We start from the raw sequence: 17,933 nt of genomic DNA on the forward strand, positions 1-17,933 counted from the left end.
TTTCAGACCCAATGCCCTCTTTTTATAAGAAGCATTTTCTATTTATTAGTGTTCTATTTTCATTAATTTTTTAAAAAGAGAAACGTAAAATATAATACAAATAAGGACCTTAATTGATTTAAGCCTCACTTGTTCCTTGTGTAAGAAAATTATACCTATTTACAGGTGGCTAAATGTATCCATCACAGTTCTCTTTTTTTTTTTTTTAAGAATATTTGCATCGATACAATTTTGAGCTTTCTAGAAAAATATCACTAATTATGACATTAACAATGTTTGGGGGGAAGATAAAAGAATTTTTTGTTATTGTTGCCTTTTGATTTTTCTTTGAAAATATCCAATTAAAACATGTGTAGGGCTTTCAACACGCAAGCACTGCTACAAGGCTTTCAACATAACCAGCACTGCCACACTGTGTATCTTCCAGCCCTCAATACCCGCTCCTTAGAGATAATTCTCTTCAACTCTTAGCTGTTTATTCTGGTATATATAGCTCAATAGTTTTAAACAATATGTTTGTACCACTGTTTCTTTTTTAAGCTTTACTGAGGTATAACTGATAATAAAATTATAATATATTTAAAGTTATATACACATACATTGACTACACATACGATGAATTGATACACACATACATTGTGAAAGGATTCTCCCATCTAGTTAATTAGCACATCCATCCCCGCACACGGTTACCTTTGTGTGTGCATGTGAGAACATCTAAGTTCTACACTCATAGCAAATTTCAATTGTACAACACAGTGTTATCGACTATAGTCACCATATTACACATTAGATTTTCAGAAATTATTCATCTTAAAACCTTATTTGTAAAGAAGAAAAATTGTAACTCTGTGTGATAATGGATATTAATTAAACTTATTGTGGTAATCATTTTGCGATATATGCACATACCAAATTATTTTGCTGTACACCTAAAACTAATACAGTGTTACCTGGCAATTATATCTCAATAAAAAGATGAATAAGGTTTTGTTAATTTTTAAATATCTTAATTTCCATACAGTAAAATTAGCTTCTGTTTTGATGTACAGTTTTGAGTTGTCATACATGTATAGATTCACATAAGCACCATCACAATCAGGTCAAACAGCAGTTCCAATACACCAAAAAATTCCTTTATCCTGACCAGACCTTAGCCCTCACCCTAACCCCTGAGAACCACTGATCTATCTGTAACCTGTCGCAACAGTTTTGCTTTTTCCAGAATGTTGTATAAATGGGATCGTACAGCATGTAATCTGCTGAGACTGGCTTCTGTTGAGGGTCAGTTCTCCCTTGCTTTTCTACAGGTCTTGTGACAGCTTTTGTTGTAGACTATCTTTCTGAGGCTCTTTGTTATGATAATTTCAAGACTGTTTGGTAAGATAGAGGCAGAGGGAAGATTTATTCCCTAACCATGATTTTAAGGATTAGGTCTCCCTATAAGCAAAAGTTGGGCAGGATTGCTTGGAGCCCCCTTTTATAAGATTGGGGTTTTCTAAGGTGGCATCCTCAGCTGTGACAAATATCAGCTGGGTGTTTTTTTTTTTTTTAAGCCTGCATTTGCCTTGCATTTTGCCCATGGGTTAGGGGCTAGGGGAACTGATTCCAACATGAAGTTCATGCTGGCTGCTGTGCTGTGAGAAATAAAGTCCTTTGTCTCTGACCCAGGAGTTTCCTGTTTTCTGTCCCCATCTATGAAACTGTGGCAGGATAAATTGTTAGCTTGCAAGCCAAGTAAGACCTCAGACCCTTCACAATTCTTGATGCTTCCTCCATTTAGCAAAATGCATTTTAATTCATTATGTTGTGGGTATCAGTAGTGTATTCGTTTCCTAGGGCTGCAGTAACAAAGTACCACAAACTGTGTGGCTTAAAACAATAGAAATCTATGGTCTTCCAGTTCTCCAGGCTAGAAGTCTGAAATCAAGGTTCCAGCAGGGCCATGTTCCCTCTGAAACTTGTAGGAGAATCATTCCCTGTTTCTCCCTTGTTTCTGGTAGTTTGCCGACAATCTTTAGTGTTCCTTGGCTTGCAGCTTTATTACTGCAATCTCTGCCTTGGTCGTCATGTAGCATTCATTCTCTTTGTGTTTCTCTGTCTTTACATGGCTGTCCCCTTATATGGGCACCAATCATATTGGATTAGAGGTCCATCCTACTTCAGTTTTACCTCATCTTAATTAATTACATCTGCAACAATTCTATTTCCAAATAGGGCCACATTCTTAGTTATTGAGGGCGGAACTTCAATATATCTTTTTTGGGCGACACAATTCAACCCATAACAAATAGTTTGTTTCCTTTTATTACTAAGTAGTATTCCATTGAATTGGATGTATCACAGTTTGTTTATCCATTATGTGTTGAAGGACATTTGTGTTGTTTCTGTTTGGGGTAGTTATGCATGAACATAACATTTGTGTACAGATTTTTGTGTGAACATAAATGTTCATTTCTCTAAGGTAAACACCTAGGAATGGGATTGTTGGGTCATATGGTAACTTTATCTGAAACTGTTTAACTTTATGAAAAACTGTTTTCCAGAGTGGCTGTATCATTCTGGATTTCTACCAGAAATGTATGAGCGTTCCAATTGCTCTACATCCTCACAAGCACTTGATACTGTCATTTTAAAAATTTTGCTCTGTGTGTCTGTTTTGCCATTTGCATAGATGTATAGTGCTTTCTCATTGTAATTTTATATTTCCCTGGTGACTAATGATAGTGAGCATTTTTTCACGTGTTTATTTGCCACCAGTATACCTTGTCTGGTGTGTTAGTTCAAATCTTTTGCTCATTTTTTAATTGGTTTGTTTGTTTGTTTGTTGCTTTACTTGGAGAAATTTGTATATATTCTATATATGTCACTCGATAGAGATATGATTTGAACACATTTTCTCCCAGACCATTTTCTTAAAGATGCCATTTACAAAGCAAAAACATTTAAACTATGATGAAGTTCAGTTTATCAATTTTTTTCTTATTTAGCTTATGCTTTTGATGTCATACATGTGAAATCTTTGCCTAACCCAAGGTCACAGAAATATTCTCCTGTGCTTTCATCTAAAGATTTTATACCTTGTGCTTTAAAATTCGAGCCTATGATCCATTTTAAGTTAAATTTTGTATAGGTTGTGAGGTTGAATTCACTGTTTTTTGTTGTTGTTGTTTGTTTGTTTGTTTGTTTTTGGTCAACAAATCTCCGGTCGTTCCAGTATCACTTGCTGAAAAAGTCATCCTTTCTCCATTGAACTGTCTTTGCATATGTCTCAATTGACCATTTGTGTGTGTCCATTTCTGGACTATTCTGTTCAAAAGCTTGTAAGTTTGTAATCTTGGATGCAAACTATTATATGGGTATTAATGGGTAAACAACAAGGCCCTATTGTATAGCACAGGAAACTATATTCAATATCCTGTGATAAACCATAATGGAAAAGAATATGAAAAAGAATGTATATACATGTATAACTGAATCACTTTGCTGTACAGCAGAAATTAACACAACATTGTAAATCATCTATACTTCAGTAAAATAAATTAAAAAATAAATACAACCATTGAAAAAAGTAATTTGAGACAAAAAGTATATTATTTTAACCCAAATATTTATTGCTAACTCTTCAAAATTCAGTTAGTAACTCTTCCCTTCCCATTTGTACCAGTCTTAAACTATTGTGTCAAACTCTGTCCAATCCTTACCAGACTCCTCCATGGAAAGATCCACCTTAGCCCAAAAAACCCTCCTACATATCATGCTTTTGTTTTGCTTTTTCTAGATTTACTATGACCCTGCCAAAGTAGTGTTTACATGACCACAGTAAGAAATAAATTAAGAAGTAATTGAAGCTTTGCTTTATTTAATTTTATTTTAGTGGTGTAAGGAAGTGACCGCAGGAGCTGTGATAGTCTTTTGCAACCATGAAGAGAGAAACCAACAGTAGAAAAGTGTGTGAGAAGAAGCATGGACAGAGCCTAGGTCCTTGACAATGATGTTGAGCCACCAAACTAATCCTGGGACCATACAGTCTCATCCATGTTAGTAACTGTAAATGCCCTTATGGTTTGAGCACAGTTAATCAGGTATTTGGTTTCTTGCAGCTGAAAGATCTCCTGATACAAATAACTGATTTGGGTCCCCTTTCGCCTATCATTCTCCTTTTGTGAGCCACCACTCTTATGCTTTAACCATAGTGGTTGACATATCACTGTTTTTCTGGTGGAGCTTCTCCTTTGCTCTTACTTTTTCTACCAGGCTGAGTGCCTTCCAATCCCCTCCCCAACCAACCCTGCCTCGTAGTGAGGTGCCAACCAAATGCCATGTCTTCTAGGAGGACTTTCTGACTACACATACCTCCCCAACTCCCATCACACTCACACACACATGCACACACACACAGGATCTTCATCTACAGAATATTTATTGTAAGGACCCATGCGACTTAGTATGCAACTGAACATCACACCCAAAAACACAAGTTTATTGAGTGCTTATTTTGTGCCAGGCACCACGACAAGTACTTTATTTGCATTATGCTTTTTAATCCCCAGGATAAGTTTATGAATTAATTACTCTTATTGCCTTCGTTTTACCAAAGGAAAAATGAGGTTTAAAAATGAGAAGCTTAGCATTTTCAGAACTCTAATGAAAAACTGATGAACTCATAAAAGTGCTAACAAAAGATCAAGATGAAAAAAAAGAAATTAATTACATGGGACTGAGTGAACTGATGAGGATGAGTATAATTTTTGTGACTTTCTGTCTGAATTAAAAAAAAAAAAAAATCCCACAAGGACTCAGAGGAAAAGAATATACAAATCAATTTTCACTGCAAAGTAAAGGAGCTGTTACAGTGGAGGATTACTGGACTGAATGTCAATGTTATGACATAGTATAAGTGTGTTTCATGTTTGGTAATTGCAATCATTGTTGCTTTTGTTGTGGTCATCCATGTACAATGCTTGGTGTCAGTCTATCTATCTCTTGTAAAAATAAAATACAGTGTGTGTGTGTGGAAAAAAAAAAAAACCACACACATTAAAAAAAAAAAAAAAAAAAAATGAGAAGCTTAGGAAGCTTCTCAAGGTCACACAGATAACCGGTAAGTAGCAGAGCCATAAAAATTCCAACTCAGGTTTAACTCCACACTGGAACTCATATAGAGTATACTGCACAAAAGTGAGCATGTGTGGCACAAAATACTGATTTATTTTCATGGCTACAGCATCTTGTGAAAGGAGAGATTGTCTTGAATTTCACTGCGTGCTCCTCTCTGCTGACCCATGCCCAGCACAAAGAGCTACACAATAAACGGGCTAGTTGATCATATAGGAGTCCTTTTCTCTGAGAGCCAGAGCTCCTGCCTGCTTGTCCCAAGTGCCATCCCAGGCTCCAGTTGTGGCCTTCCCCTTTCTATAAAAACACCTATCTATATTACCTTTGGTCAGCCCTGTCAGAACTGAGATAAGTTAATTCTCTCTAAGATTTAGCAACTGACAGTGGTTTGTGGTTTCCTTCTCCACTGTGTGTCTTTTAATAAAGGACTTTTGGAGAAAGTGTTGTTGAAGCCAAAGGAATGTCTCTCTCATGGTAAAACTTCAGGTACATTATGAGATTCTTGAAGATTAAACTGCGTTGACTATACATCCAAAAAGTATTTTTTGAACAAATCATAGCAAGCTGGTGGTGATCATGGGTGAGGCTGTTATAGTGGGAGGGGTAATGTGGAGGAAGCAATTATTTCAGTATGAAAGCATTTCCTTCTCTTTGAGACACAGAAGGTTTTTTCATTGATTCTTCACAGAGGAGTGTACAGATTTACCACCCTAGTCTCCTTTTTCTGGTGAAGTCTTATAAACTCAAAAAGACTACCACCTCCTCCCCATAACCTGTCTGGTAGTAGTTGTTGAGGTTTACATAAATACTTAATAGTTCCTGTATTTTCATCTAAATTCATATTCATTAAGCAACTATAAGCAAAAAAAAAATAAATTCATTATGCATAATTCGGAGTAGCAGCAACAGTGAGTAGTAAAATATTTGTCCATGCCAGACAATCTGTTGAATTGGAAAGATAGGACTGAGTTTTAAATTTGTTATAGAAATAAACTAAGACATGGTTTCTCAAACTTGTCTGATCATAAGAATTTTGGTGGATGCTTATTAAGATGTAGGTTTCATTCCAGACCTTCAGGCCCCAGGAGAGACTTATGGGAAAGAGTGGGAAAACTGAACTGGGGTAAGTGTTTCCGCTGTCCTTCAATAAGGGTTTGCCACTTGGACTCTGGGGTAACCCTTATCAGGAGACCACGATGAAAAACATTTTTGTTCTTTTTCCTTTCCTGCCCTTCTTCCAAGAAATGTTATGCCAGGTACTGTACACACTGAGAAAACAAAGATAAGCAACAATTCCTACTGAAGTACCAGACAAAGACAATAAACAATGATACCGTGTATTAAATGCTAAAATAGAGGCAGTACAGGACACTATGCACTTAGGGAGGAGGGAACGCCTGGTCCGAGTATTTAAGGCAAATTTGACATCTGCAAAGGAGAGGTCATTCCACATGGAAGATGCATGAATAAAGACCCAGAGGCTTAAGGAAACCTGGTGTTTTCTGAGCATTGTTAAATGCCTGGCATGGTTGAAGCTCAAGGTCAGGTTGAGGAAAGTGGGGGTAAATTGGCAAGAGTCAGATTGTGAATGGTCTCACGTGCCACTTTGAAGATGTTGGACTCGGTCCTGTAGACCAGCGGTCCCCAACCTTTTTGGCTTCAGGGACCGGTGTCATGGAAGACAATTTTTCCATGGACTGGGGTGGGGGGATGGCTTTGGGATGATTCAAGCACATTACATTTATTGTGCACTTTCTTTCTATTATTATTACATTGTAATATATAGTGAAATAATTATACAACTCATCATCAGGCTGACAGGAGGCGGAGATCAGGTGGTAATGTGAGCAATGGGGAGCGGCTGTAAATACAGATGAAGCTTTGCTCACTTGCCAGCTGCTCACCTCCTGCTGTGCAGCCTGGTTCCTAACAGGCCATAGACCGGTACTGGTCCGTGGTCCGGCAGGTTAGGGACCCCTGCTGTAGACAATGTGGAGCTATTGGGAAGAAACCTGCATGTCCCCAGCACTTAATGTAAAATGATTTCAAAATATAACTTGATAAGAACCCCTTAAGACTGGAGTTTAAGTCAACTTTGTTCTGAGCTAATATAATAGTTTCCAGCTTTGCTAATCTAGTGGAGACTCTTTTCAACTAACATCTGATGTAGAACACAATGTACAAAATAGATTAAAAGGCTGTTTTGGTTGATGCAGAAACCTCAGCCCCATGACAATATTCCTGTAAAACACGGGGTTCTAGGGAACAGTTTGCAAATCAAAGATCTGTGCTCCCAAGAGGCTGAATAATTAAACGGATATTCAGACTCTTCCTATTGAAGGGTAACTTCAATGTTATCTTTGAAGAGAGCTCCTTCTACTATGTCTAGTATAGCTCCTCCCATGAAGCGTCGTTCAGAACATACTTGCGGCACTGAGTTGACTCTGCCTAGGTTTTAATCCTTCCAGTGAAGGGGAGGTGTCCACACTCTCCTGCAGTTCCCTCTCTGGTTAAACAGCTTCACTAGCAACTTCTATGTTATGATAAGTGGGCATCGTTCTGATTTAAGCAAGGTCTTTTGGAATAATCAACTCAACGTTATAGTTATTATGTCTCCTTCTGTTCGCCTTTTAGGTTTCTTTCATCTTTCCTAAAATAGGCCCTCTCCCCTGCTGGTTCCCCATTTTCCCATGATTCAAATTTGCCAATGTTGCCTCTTGAAAACGTGATCACCAGGAATAGGTACAACATTTGTTTGGCTACTTCTTGCCTCCCGTTACTATGTATGCATTTATAAAAAAATAAATTTATCATGAAAGGACCTTATCAGGGACTTTTCTGGTTAGTATTACCTTAAAATATATACAAAAGGAATATCCATGAAACAGAGTAAAAATGGCATTACAAAGCAGCTCAGTTTTAGGCCAGACACTGCCTTACTATTTGATGGAATGCTGACACTTAACATCATAACGAAAATTGATAGGCTGTCAAGATTGCCAGGCATTTGTGTGTGTGTGTGTGTGTGTGTGTAAAAAATAAGAGCTTAGAACAGTGAGAGGAACATAGCAGAGGCTCAGTGTTTGTGGAGTGAATAAAGTGGAAGGCCATCTACCACGGGAAAAGGACATATCTTTAGTCTGGGGATCTCAGATTCGTCCAACTCAAGGGGCTTCCAGTTTTGAAGAAATGTAGGCAGGCAGCGTAGCTGCAAGGTCCCTGCTTCTCAACGGAGTGTGACAAAAGGGACCCAGTGAGTGGGAGAGACGAAGTAGTCAAGGGCAAGTGTGAGACAGTTAAGTCATCGCCATGGTCCCTTCTTGTGGTGCTGGCTTCAAGTCGGGGCCCTGGTTTCTAGGCAGAAAGATGGATGTGTCCTCAAGTTTATTATTTCACATGGATGTGGTGGGGTGGGAAGGAGAGAAATGTTTAAGGACAAGATCATTCTGGGGGAATTCAGCATCGCCATGACACTCTCTGGGCCGATACCACAAGACACTTCCCCTTTGACATGCTGTCCTAGGGAATGCCACTGTCGATGACAAAAGATATTCCTCCCTTCGCCACTTTGTTCCTCATACAAGTTTAGTGTCTGAAGATTTTTCTTTTCTTCAAAAAATATTTTTAAAGAATATAAGTAGAAGATATTTTAGATAAGAAAAACTGCTGACCTAGGGTCAGTAGTCAAATCTAACTCTTAATCCTTGAAAAGCTAGATAAAAAGTCAGCACTGAGTTTGAAGCCCATGAGATGTAAGTCACCTTGGGGGTGGATGAAGAAGGGCAGAGGACAGGAGGCTGTGTGTGTGTGTGTGTGTGTGTGTGTGTGTGTGTGTAGCCAAAGAGTCACTGGAATAAGCAACTGAAGAATCCAATAGTTTCTCCAAAAGTGAAAGAGATAGATTTAATAACTGATGATCTGGCAGTGTTATCGCTTTTAGAGAAATAACTTCAGTTGTGCATTGATTTCCCTGATAGACTGAATTATAATGCAAAAATATACACTATTACTTTCCTAACTACTTAGCCGAAAGACCAAGCAATACTCACATCAACTGCTTATTTTAATGTCAAATGTTTATTTCTATGCCATAGTTGCCTCAGCACAATTTGTAAAAGAAAGGAATCCAATAAAAGGATTTTTTTTTGGTCAGGATATTTTCTCTGCAGTTATAAGAAAGAAAATAAACACCTTGGTACCAGAATTACCATTTCTTTCATATCATTCTAATAAATATTGCATCTAAATATTTTCCTTCGGTGTCATTTTTTGTAGGACAGAAAAATATCCATGGTGGGGGGGGGGGAAATGTTTGAATTCATCAAAATAAATTTGGGATAGTTTTTGTCAGAGAATATATCTAGAAAATCTTTGTTTTGGTACACTAGATCACTAATTGCCATATTCTTGTTATTTCATATAACAGCATACTTTATTACATAAAAACAAAGTGCACTGAAAATGAACAATGTTAGAAACAAACTAAAATTTGGTGTATCTTAAATCTTCAGGTGATCAGATATTAGCTAAAGCGACGGGATACAAATTTCATAGCGATACAAACGCAACTCTCTTGCGATGAAAATGCATTTAGTTGCTTAGTTCCTTTCGATTCAGCAGACAGGGCAGGCAGTACAACTGAAACAACGGATAACATGTTTTTTGTTTGTTTTTTTCAATAAAAAGGAATGCTCTGGTTTCTGAACGGGCTCCCACCTTTGAGGGAGCCAGAAGATGGCATTTGCTCCTTCAATATATTTCTCTTGTGTGATTTGAGACACAAATCCACCAAGATTCTTACAGAGGAAGTAGGCACCACACCTGAGAGCCCAAGGCCCTCCGAGCAGCCACTTCAAGTCAATCTGTGATGCGCTGGGGTGGACCCAGCACCTAGAAGACAGCATGGTAATTGTGCATGTAAATCCCTTCAGCAGACTCAGGGAAAGGAGGAGAGTTCTTTAAGTTCATGCACATTTTATTGAGTAGTAATATAAAATGCTTTTTTCTTTTTCATTGTTACAAGTGCATGCTTTGATTGCCAACATTTCAGAAGTCAAATTACAAAGGCAAGGCTTTAGGCTGTAGTGAATTACTTGGGCACTTATACAATTGTTAAAAAATATGAATGGACTTTTGCTGTTGTTGTTGTTTTCAGAATGAACCAGTTGTAACCCGTAACTGATATACAAAGGGAAAAAGTGAAAAAAGTACATATTTTGTGGCACATGACAGAACCTAACAAAATAACTCAACTGTCATGACATTACCAGTTACCATGCATTTAGAGTTTCACATGTAACTATAAACTTATTTAAATTTCACAAGGTTTGCTAAACATGCTAACCATCTATATGTGCACTGACAAGCTTATGTTAAAAACTTTTAAGAATACTCTCCCCTTTAGATTTTTTCAAAGCTTTTTTTTTGATTACAAAATTTCAAAGGCATGAAGCATTTTAGAGAATATAAAGTACGCCAGTATACATACATTTCCAGTATATGTCAGACCACTAAGCGCATTACAGTCCCATACAGGCCGATACAGCCATTTTTTTCCTTAAAAAACATGCATAGGCAGATTTTTTTTTTTACAGAATATAGATGCTTTATCACTGTACTTAATATGGTGTCTTGTTTACTATACTTAAAAATGCACCACTCATAAATATTTAATTCAGCAAGCCACAACCAAGACTTGATTTATCAACAAAACCCCCTAAATATAAACAGCAAAAAAAAAAAAAAAAAAAAAGAGATAGATGTAATTATTCCAGTTTTTTAAAACTTAAAGAAAAGAAAAGGTATTCATTGCCAAAGTAATAAGATAAGTGTTATATGGAAACAAGGGCATTCAAGCACACTAAAGAAACCTGAGGTAAGCATAATCTGTACAAAATTAAACTGTCCTTTTTGGCATTTTAACAAATTTGCAACATTCTTTTTTTTTTTTCTTTTTCTGCTTTTTTTTTTTTTTTAAGACTGCCTAATTCATTTTATAGCCATTGTCTGACAAGAGTAGCAAAACATTATCAATAAATAGTCCTTATTTAGTTTGTACATCATTTTGTTAAAAATGTTTGATGTCATCCATTTTTAGTGCTGCAACTGTAAACGTACAATAGAGTAAGAAATTAGACAAAGTTTTCATGTCCAGTAACATAATAAAAGACCTCTCATTAACCTATCTAGAAGTCCCCGATGCAGTAGGAAAACATGTTCATTCCCCTAACATTGCAGTATATACTAGCATTAGCTTTCTTTTTAAATTGTTTTTCCTATAAGCATTTTTAAAAGGCATACCCAAAAGAGGTGTTTAATCACAACCCTCACCAAAATATAGTTTATTATCTCTCTCCCTCTTTTCTAATGATAGTGTAAACTGAATCCAACTCCTGGCCCCAGAGCAAATAAGCTACCATCAGAGGCAAGAACATCCAACTGCTGATATGCAGCAATCCCCATCATGCCCTGCAGCTCCAAAAAAAAAAAAAAAAAAAAAAAAAAGTGAACAGGAAGTGGTCACTGTATATTGCTGCTATTACTGCCATTGCTGTCCGTGCCGTTAGTCTCTGAGGCGAGAGTCTTGTTGATGGAGTTAAGGTTGGTGTCAGAGGGCATGGCATCTCTGCGAGGTGGCATCCTCTCGTTAATTCGATCTAAGCCCTTGGCCTCCTCGAAGCTAGTGATCTTATGTTGTGGTGAAAATCCTTTGATAGCTAAACAGAAAATCATTAAAAAAAAGAAAAACTGGGTTAGTAAGAGGAACACAAAGGGCACAGCTGTTGTAGCAGGTGGTGTTAGAGATTTCGCAGTGAGAGAGGGAATCCTTTAGTAGAGAACAAAGTGACGGGACCTGAACACAGCACAACAGACTCCTTACCATCCCCGAAGATAACCGAGACGTCTGGTAACAGCCAATGTCTCTTGCCAACCAAAATCTCCTCTTCAAGTTAGTAAGATGTAAACGTTTCTCTCGTCTTCATGGAAGTTTAGATCCATGAAGCGGTATGTAAAGAGAAAGGCTGCTACCAGGGATAGGTCTCTAGGCCCAGTGTAAACTGGCCACATCTTTGGCACAATTACTGTATCAAATGCCCTAACCTAGAAAGAATGGAAATGGCCCTAATTTTACTATTCCATTGTGCTAGTAATGGCAAATTCAGGAGAATCAATGAAGCAGCTAGACCTAAAAATCTAGTGAAGAGCTTAGAGCAGAAGCTAAAAGGAGCTATAAAAGGCATGAACTTGGGGCGTTTCCATGCCATCTCAGGATCCCAGAAAGACTTCCTTGGCAAACAACTCAACAGTGGCATGAAAAAAAATGAAATTATAAACTCCTGCTTCTCCACTCCACTTTGGAAACGTGTGGAGTGGGAACAAGGTAAAAGAAACTCATAAAAATCAAGATCAGATCACTAAGTAGAAAAACTCTGTCTGCACTTCAGCAGCGAACAGGTCAAACTGATGTTCATCTGGTCCATTACTGCCTAAATCAAAGAAAAACTCTTTCTTAGTAGATCAACGTAGACGTAAGTGCTGGTTCAAGAATAACAAGGGGAAAATGCTTTTTTCAACTTTTAGCAAAATGAATGGGAATGGTTTTGGCCTTATTCAGTGAAACCATGGAATTCACAAAGGGGGAGCATTGATACTTGGTTTTTTTCAGTAACCCTAGTGTGCTCCAGAGATAGAGAAGGCATTTGTGCAAGAAACTTAATGATTTCTTCAGTAGGTGCACCAACCAGCGAGCTGAAAATAAAGTACATAGACGGGGAACCAATGACATCAGTTTGCTTTACTCCCTGTGAAAATGCAAGGCAGACACTGAAGGGCCAATCACCAATGCTGAACTGGGTCGCATCTCCATGGCTGATGAAGGACAATTTCATTGTACCTTTATCCTTCCTACCCTATTTGAGAAAAAAAGGAAAGCAGTTTCAAGCTGAAACTTTGCTAGCCACTCCCACACAAATGTACAGTGCCTTTCATTAGTATGGATGAGATTCTTAAAAGATAGACCCAGTTGCTTCCAAACTCATTAAACGATGAGAAACAGTTTGTTCCCCCTCTGCATTTTAAAGGTTAGCGTCATGGTGATTAGTCAACTATGAGAGGAAGAAGATGGGGAAATGGGAAAAGACCAAGGCCCAAAGCAAAGCTTCTTAATTCTTCTCTCATTCAGTCATAAATCGCAAAATAATAGAGCTGTCTGATGAGCACCCACCCTGAAAATGAACTCGATTTTGAGGGACAAAAGTAGTACTCTATTGTTTTGCTAAACTACTGTGAATATCATTCCATCATAGTTAATAAATATAAAAAGTTGGTCATCATAATTGATGAAGCGATTTTACGAATCGAAATGGTAAAAGTGGAATCTCTCTTTTAGGTTGTTTAAAGTTTTAAAATAAAGCCAATAGGGTGAGAGCGCAGAAATTCAAAATCTAGCGAGAGCCATGGCTATGTCCGGAATGGGGCTCCGTTTCTAATCATTTCTGTCTACCCTGGTCTGGAAGAATGTGTGCTCTGCTGTAGTTGCTGGTCAGACGATGGGTATTAGCAATTTACATTGGTAGTATACTTAACACAACACAGGAGTCACAGAAACCACAGAAAACAGCCAAACTATCAACAAGAATGCACACTGCAGATTAGAATTTGCCAAGAGGAATAGAGAATTCCCACATAAATAGCAGTTTATTCACTGCTATTTAGGAAGCAGTTGTATTTTCTCTTACAGCGCTATCATTTCCCCTACTGTATCCAAATCACGTACAAATTAAAGAGTCTAAAGTGGCACATTTTACATCATATCAAAGCACCATATCACACAATTTTGGGAACAATAAAACATTATCTTGCAAGAACAAAATACAACTGAAAAATTTTGTTTTAAAGGGGAACTTCAAATTATTCTTTTTAAAATTTCCAGAGGGCGTGGTAAGTATCAGATTAAAAACTATCTGGATAGGCAGTTCTCGCATAACTCTACGTTTCAAAAGCACTTGATTCAAAAGGAATTGCGAGAGGGTCCGCTCTATTGTCCTCGAGCAGTGCTGGGACACAGTCGGCGATGAATGTGTCTCGTTTCTCCTGAAGCACCCGGCACAGTGCCTGGTGCAAAGCAGGCACTCGGTGGACGTTAACGAGTTGAGTGATGACTCAATATTCACTATGCTTGTTACCGGCCACTTCTACAGCCACTAGATATTTTTGAACTCTTTAGAATATTTTGCTGGTGCTAACTGTCCTACAAATACCAGTACGTTAAAATTTCATAAGACTAGCAGAACTGTTTATCTCGTACACAGCTGTCTCTTGTTGGAATATTTTTTGGAGACAAAAATTAATGTTGAACTACAACAAAGCACTATTCAAATGAATTTTTTTTCTAGAAATTTCTGAAGACTAGACTTAATAAAGCTATTTTTATTCTCTCCTTTTCAGGGCCGACTGAAAGTGATTTGAGGGAGGGACATGGTTCAGCTCAAAGAATATTGTTTTATCCATTATTTGTCAAAACGGCTGCCATAAATCCCACCCCACATCATTCAAGGTCTATAATCCTTTTGTTTTCTGTGATTATACTAGCATCATTGTATACAAAGTCAAACATAGCTTTAAGGGAAAAAAAAAACAAACAAACAAACCAGAAAAGGACATTTTCCCCTTTAAAGCAAGAACATTTTGGTTAATACTGAGCCACAACTGTTAGCCCAACACCCACACACTCTGTACAAGCTACAGCAAAAAAAAAAAAAAAAAAAAAAAGAAAAAGAAAAAGAAAAGAAAAAGAAAAAAAAGAAAGAAAGAAAGAAATGAATACACCCAGCAGAGCCCTTGTCTGTTGCAGGTACAACAGAAAGGGGACTGGCCAATTTACCTTCATCAGCCTCAATAGCCTCAACAGTAGCTGAAGAGAAGAAAGGGGGTGCAAAATGAATGAGAAAAATGAGCAGAGGATTTTTAACTCTAAGAACAAATCAGTGACGATCAAGGGAGCTAAGAGGATTAATGTTCCTGTAAGTGCTGGATCCTGGCACAGACAAAATAGAAATACTTAAAAGAAAGGAAAAAGACCACGAACATGATGGGGTTTTTTTCTTGTTGTTTTTTTTAATGAGCTGGCTACACGTATCTGAGTGACATGATTTGGATTTTGTTCACTAAATAAAGGACAAAATGATTAACCCTTTAAGAAAACACTCAGGAACGGTTTCTTTGACTTAGACTGAATCTACAAGGGACTAGGTCAATCGAAAACGTGCATCTGACTCACGTGGAGTACGATAAACCCACTGCTACGATTGGTAATGTATAGTTTTAAAATGCCCCCCAAAATGGCAGAGTGTGAAGTGTTGTCATAATGTCAGTGGAATAATTCACACTATTTAATATTAAATGGCACGATTTCCTCGTGGAATAGAAAAGCAGGGGGGATGCAAATTTAGAGTTGCGTCTGAGTTGGTAACACATGTGACTCTTTAAAGACAAACATCGAGAGTGTTTCGAGTGTGAGGGAGAAAGGGAAGAGGAAGAGGATGGGGATGGGATAGCCTGGACTTCTTCTGCCAGGTAACCCAGTTTAAAATCAGTTTTCCTCATTGGAATAGCATTTTTGGAAACAAAATTCTTGAAATGTTATAATCACGTGATAATATGCCAGTAGCAGCAATAATTCTATCAGCATTTTAAAGAAAGGACCGTCTAAATACTGAAACCTCAGCATATTTCAGAGGCAAAACTTTAAAAGCCCATTGCTTTATCAGCAATTTTTATAATAAGCTTAGGGTCTATATTCTCGCTTTAAAGGTGTATGAGTCTTTCTATGTTATCAAGGTTAGGAGATGTTTCCCTAATTAAGTGCTAAAATGCAAAACTTCCCTGTAATTCTAAAATGTTTAATATTAAAATTCTACCCCTTGACTTTAATTTGCCTATTTCTTATAATTTAAGGTTTTAAAACTAGAGCAACTGCCAAATGTACACTATAATTTACTTACAGTGCATTTTAAATTCCTTATGATAAAAATGGAGAATGGTGACCACCATGGAGAAAAGCCAAATAGTAAAACTTAAGTAGTTTCCCCTTTTAGACAAATTAAAGGGCATCAGACAATGAATTCTGAAACTGTATTAATGTACATGACTTAAAATATACACTGACTTTTCAAATTCTCAGGACTAATAAGATGTCGGCTGTGTGTATGTGTTTGTGTGTGTGTGAGTTCAACACCAAATGACAAACAGATGGATTTAAAATAAAACAACAGAACAGGAAACTGAATAAACCAGGTTAAATTACAGGTGAAAATCTGGAAACAAAACAAAGAATTCTAACAACTTAAGTTTAAAAGTAAAGCAAAAAATCTGGAACTACACCAGGACCAACACATTAGAAATACGTACTGTCCATTATTAAGTGTATTCTTCTAAAGCAACTGTGGCCCATAGTTTCTGATAATACACCTGCTGTACCTTAAAATTGTGCTTATCAGAAACTATGCAGATATTAGTCAATTAGGTAGTTGTGTATTTTGTGCATATAATAAATGATCCATTTATGCTAATGTTCTTAGAAAGCATGTTTACTTTGGTGGGAAAATTGTGGGTTTTTTTCCTGAAGTTACTAAGATAAATTTTAGCTACAAATTAAATGAGGAACTTACTTCAATACTGTGGTATTTTCCTACCTTCATTTAGAAATTTTTTTTTTCTTTTTGTGGAAACTCGAAGACATGGATGTTGGAATAAATTCATATGAAAATAAAGAAAATTTTAGTGATGCTGCTAGGAGGTGATCATTTAGCAGTACAATATCCATGAAGCTGGGCATCACTTTCTATGTAAAAGAGGTGTATCTAAATAACATTACCATAAGAATACCAGAATCTTCTAGACTGAGGGACAGGGAGAGAAAAGAAAACACAAACAAAGATTCAGGGAAAGGTACAGGAAAATAAGCAAGAGGCTGAGATTGCTTTGAAAATGTTTGAGTGTATTGTTGTTTTCATTTTTTTCTGTTAGAGTCTAATCTAAAAGCAAAATTTCCATAAAGTATGCTAAAATTGGACTCTAATTAATGATAATGTTAGTTAAAATAGATAACAAAAGTAACAAAAGTAAAAGAGCACGCTGACCGGGCTGTCTAATATGGTAGCCACTAGCCACATGTGGCTATTTAAATCAAATAATGAAAATTAGATAAAATAAAAAACTCAGTTTCTCAGTTGTAGGAGCTGTATTTCAGGTGCTCAATGGCCATACATTGCCAGTGGCTTCTGTACAGATAGAGAAATTTCCATCATCACAAAAAGTTCTACTGGACAGAACTCATCCAGAAAACTACAGGTTTTAATACAAAATCTACCTTCAAGGAAATGTTTTCGTCCTTTCTTAAAAATAAAATATGATGGTACTCACTCTCTTATGTTTTGAATAAATAAGTCAGGGAAAAGACACCTATGACTTCAACTCTATTCAAGTGGATAACAAAATCATCCTTTTTATTCTCTTCCTCCATTCTCCACTAAATCCTAGACTTAGGCATGGATTTATGTGTGTATGTGTTTATTTCATCAATCCAATAGATAAACAGTACATTTAATAAAAATGTAATTAAAAAGTTGTTTTTATCCACTGCTTGGCTCCAAGTGGTCAAACCTACTGTGCATGTAGATAAGCTGAATGAGTTGCCTTACAGCGAGGCCTGAAATTGTGGTTAATGTGCAAATGAGGACATGGCGGTAGCGGGGTCAAGAACACATTCCAGCAAATGAGGGAGCTACTCTGTGGGGCATGACTGGTCAAACTGA

General features: G+C 37.2%; 1 protein-coding gene across 2 annotated transcripts in view; it reads right to left on the minus strand.

The window, feature by feature from the left end:
• Window positions 1-11,384: 11,384 nt before the first annotated feature.
• Window positions 11,385-17,933, minus strand: part of PPP3CA (protein phosphatase 3 catalytic subunit alpha) — a 303,925-nt gene continuing 297,376 nt past the window's right edge. Inside the window, exons 13-14 of one of the 2 annotated variants that reach the window (XM_007172913.3) lie at window positions 15,002-15,031; window positions 11,385-11,834 (exon numbers count right to left, since the gene is read on the minus strand). In XM_007172913.3, the coding sequence (XP_007172975.1) occupies window positions 11,638-11,834; window positions 15,002-15,031 (227 nt within the window). In that variant the 3' untranslated portion in view covers window positions 11,385-11,637. The remainder of the gene's footprint in view (window positions 11,835-15,001; window positions 15,032-17,933) is intronic. The other variant, XM_007172914.3, reaches the window with a different exon arrangement.

Source organism: Balaenoptera acutorostrata, chromosome 5 (assembly GCF_949987535.1).
Source record: "Balaenoptera acutorostrata chromosome 5, mBalAcu1.1, whole genome shotgun sequence".
Lineage (NCBI taxonomy): Eukaryota > Metazoa > Chordata > Mammalia > Artiodactyla > Balaenopteridae > Balaenoptera > Balaenoptera acutorostrata.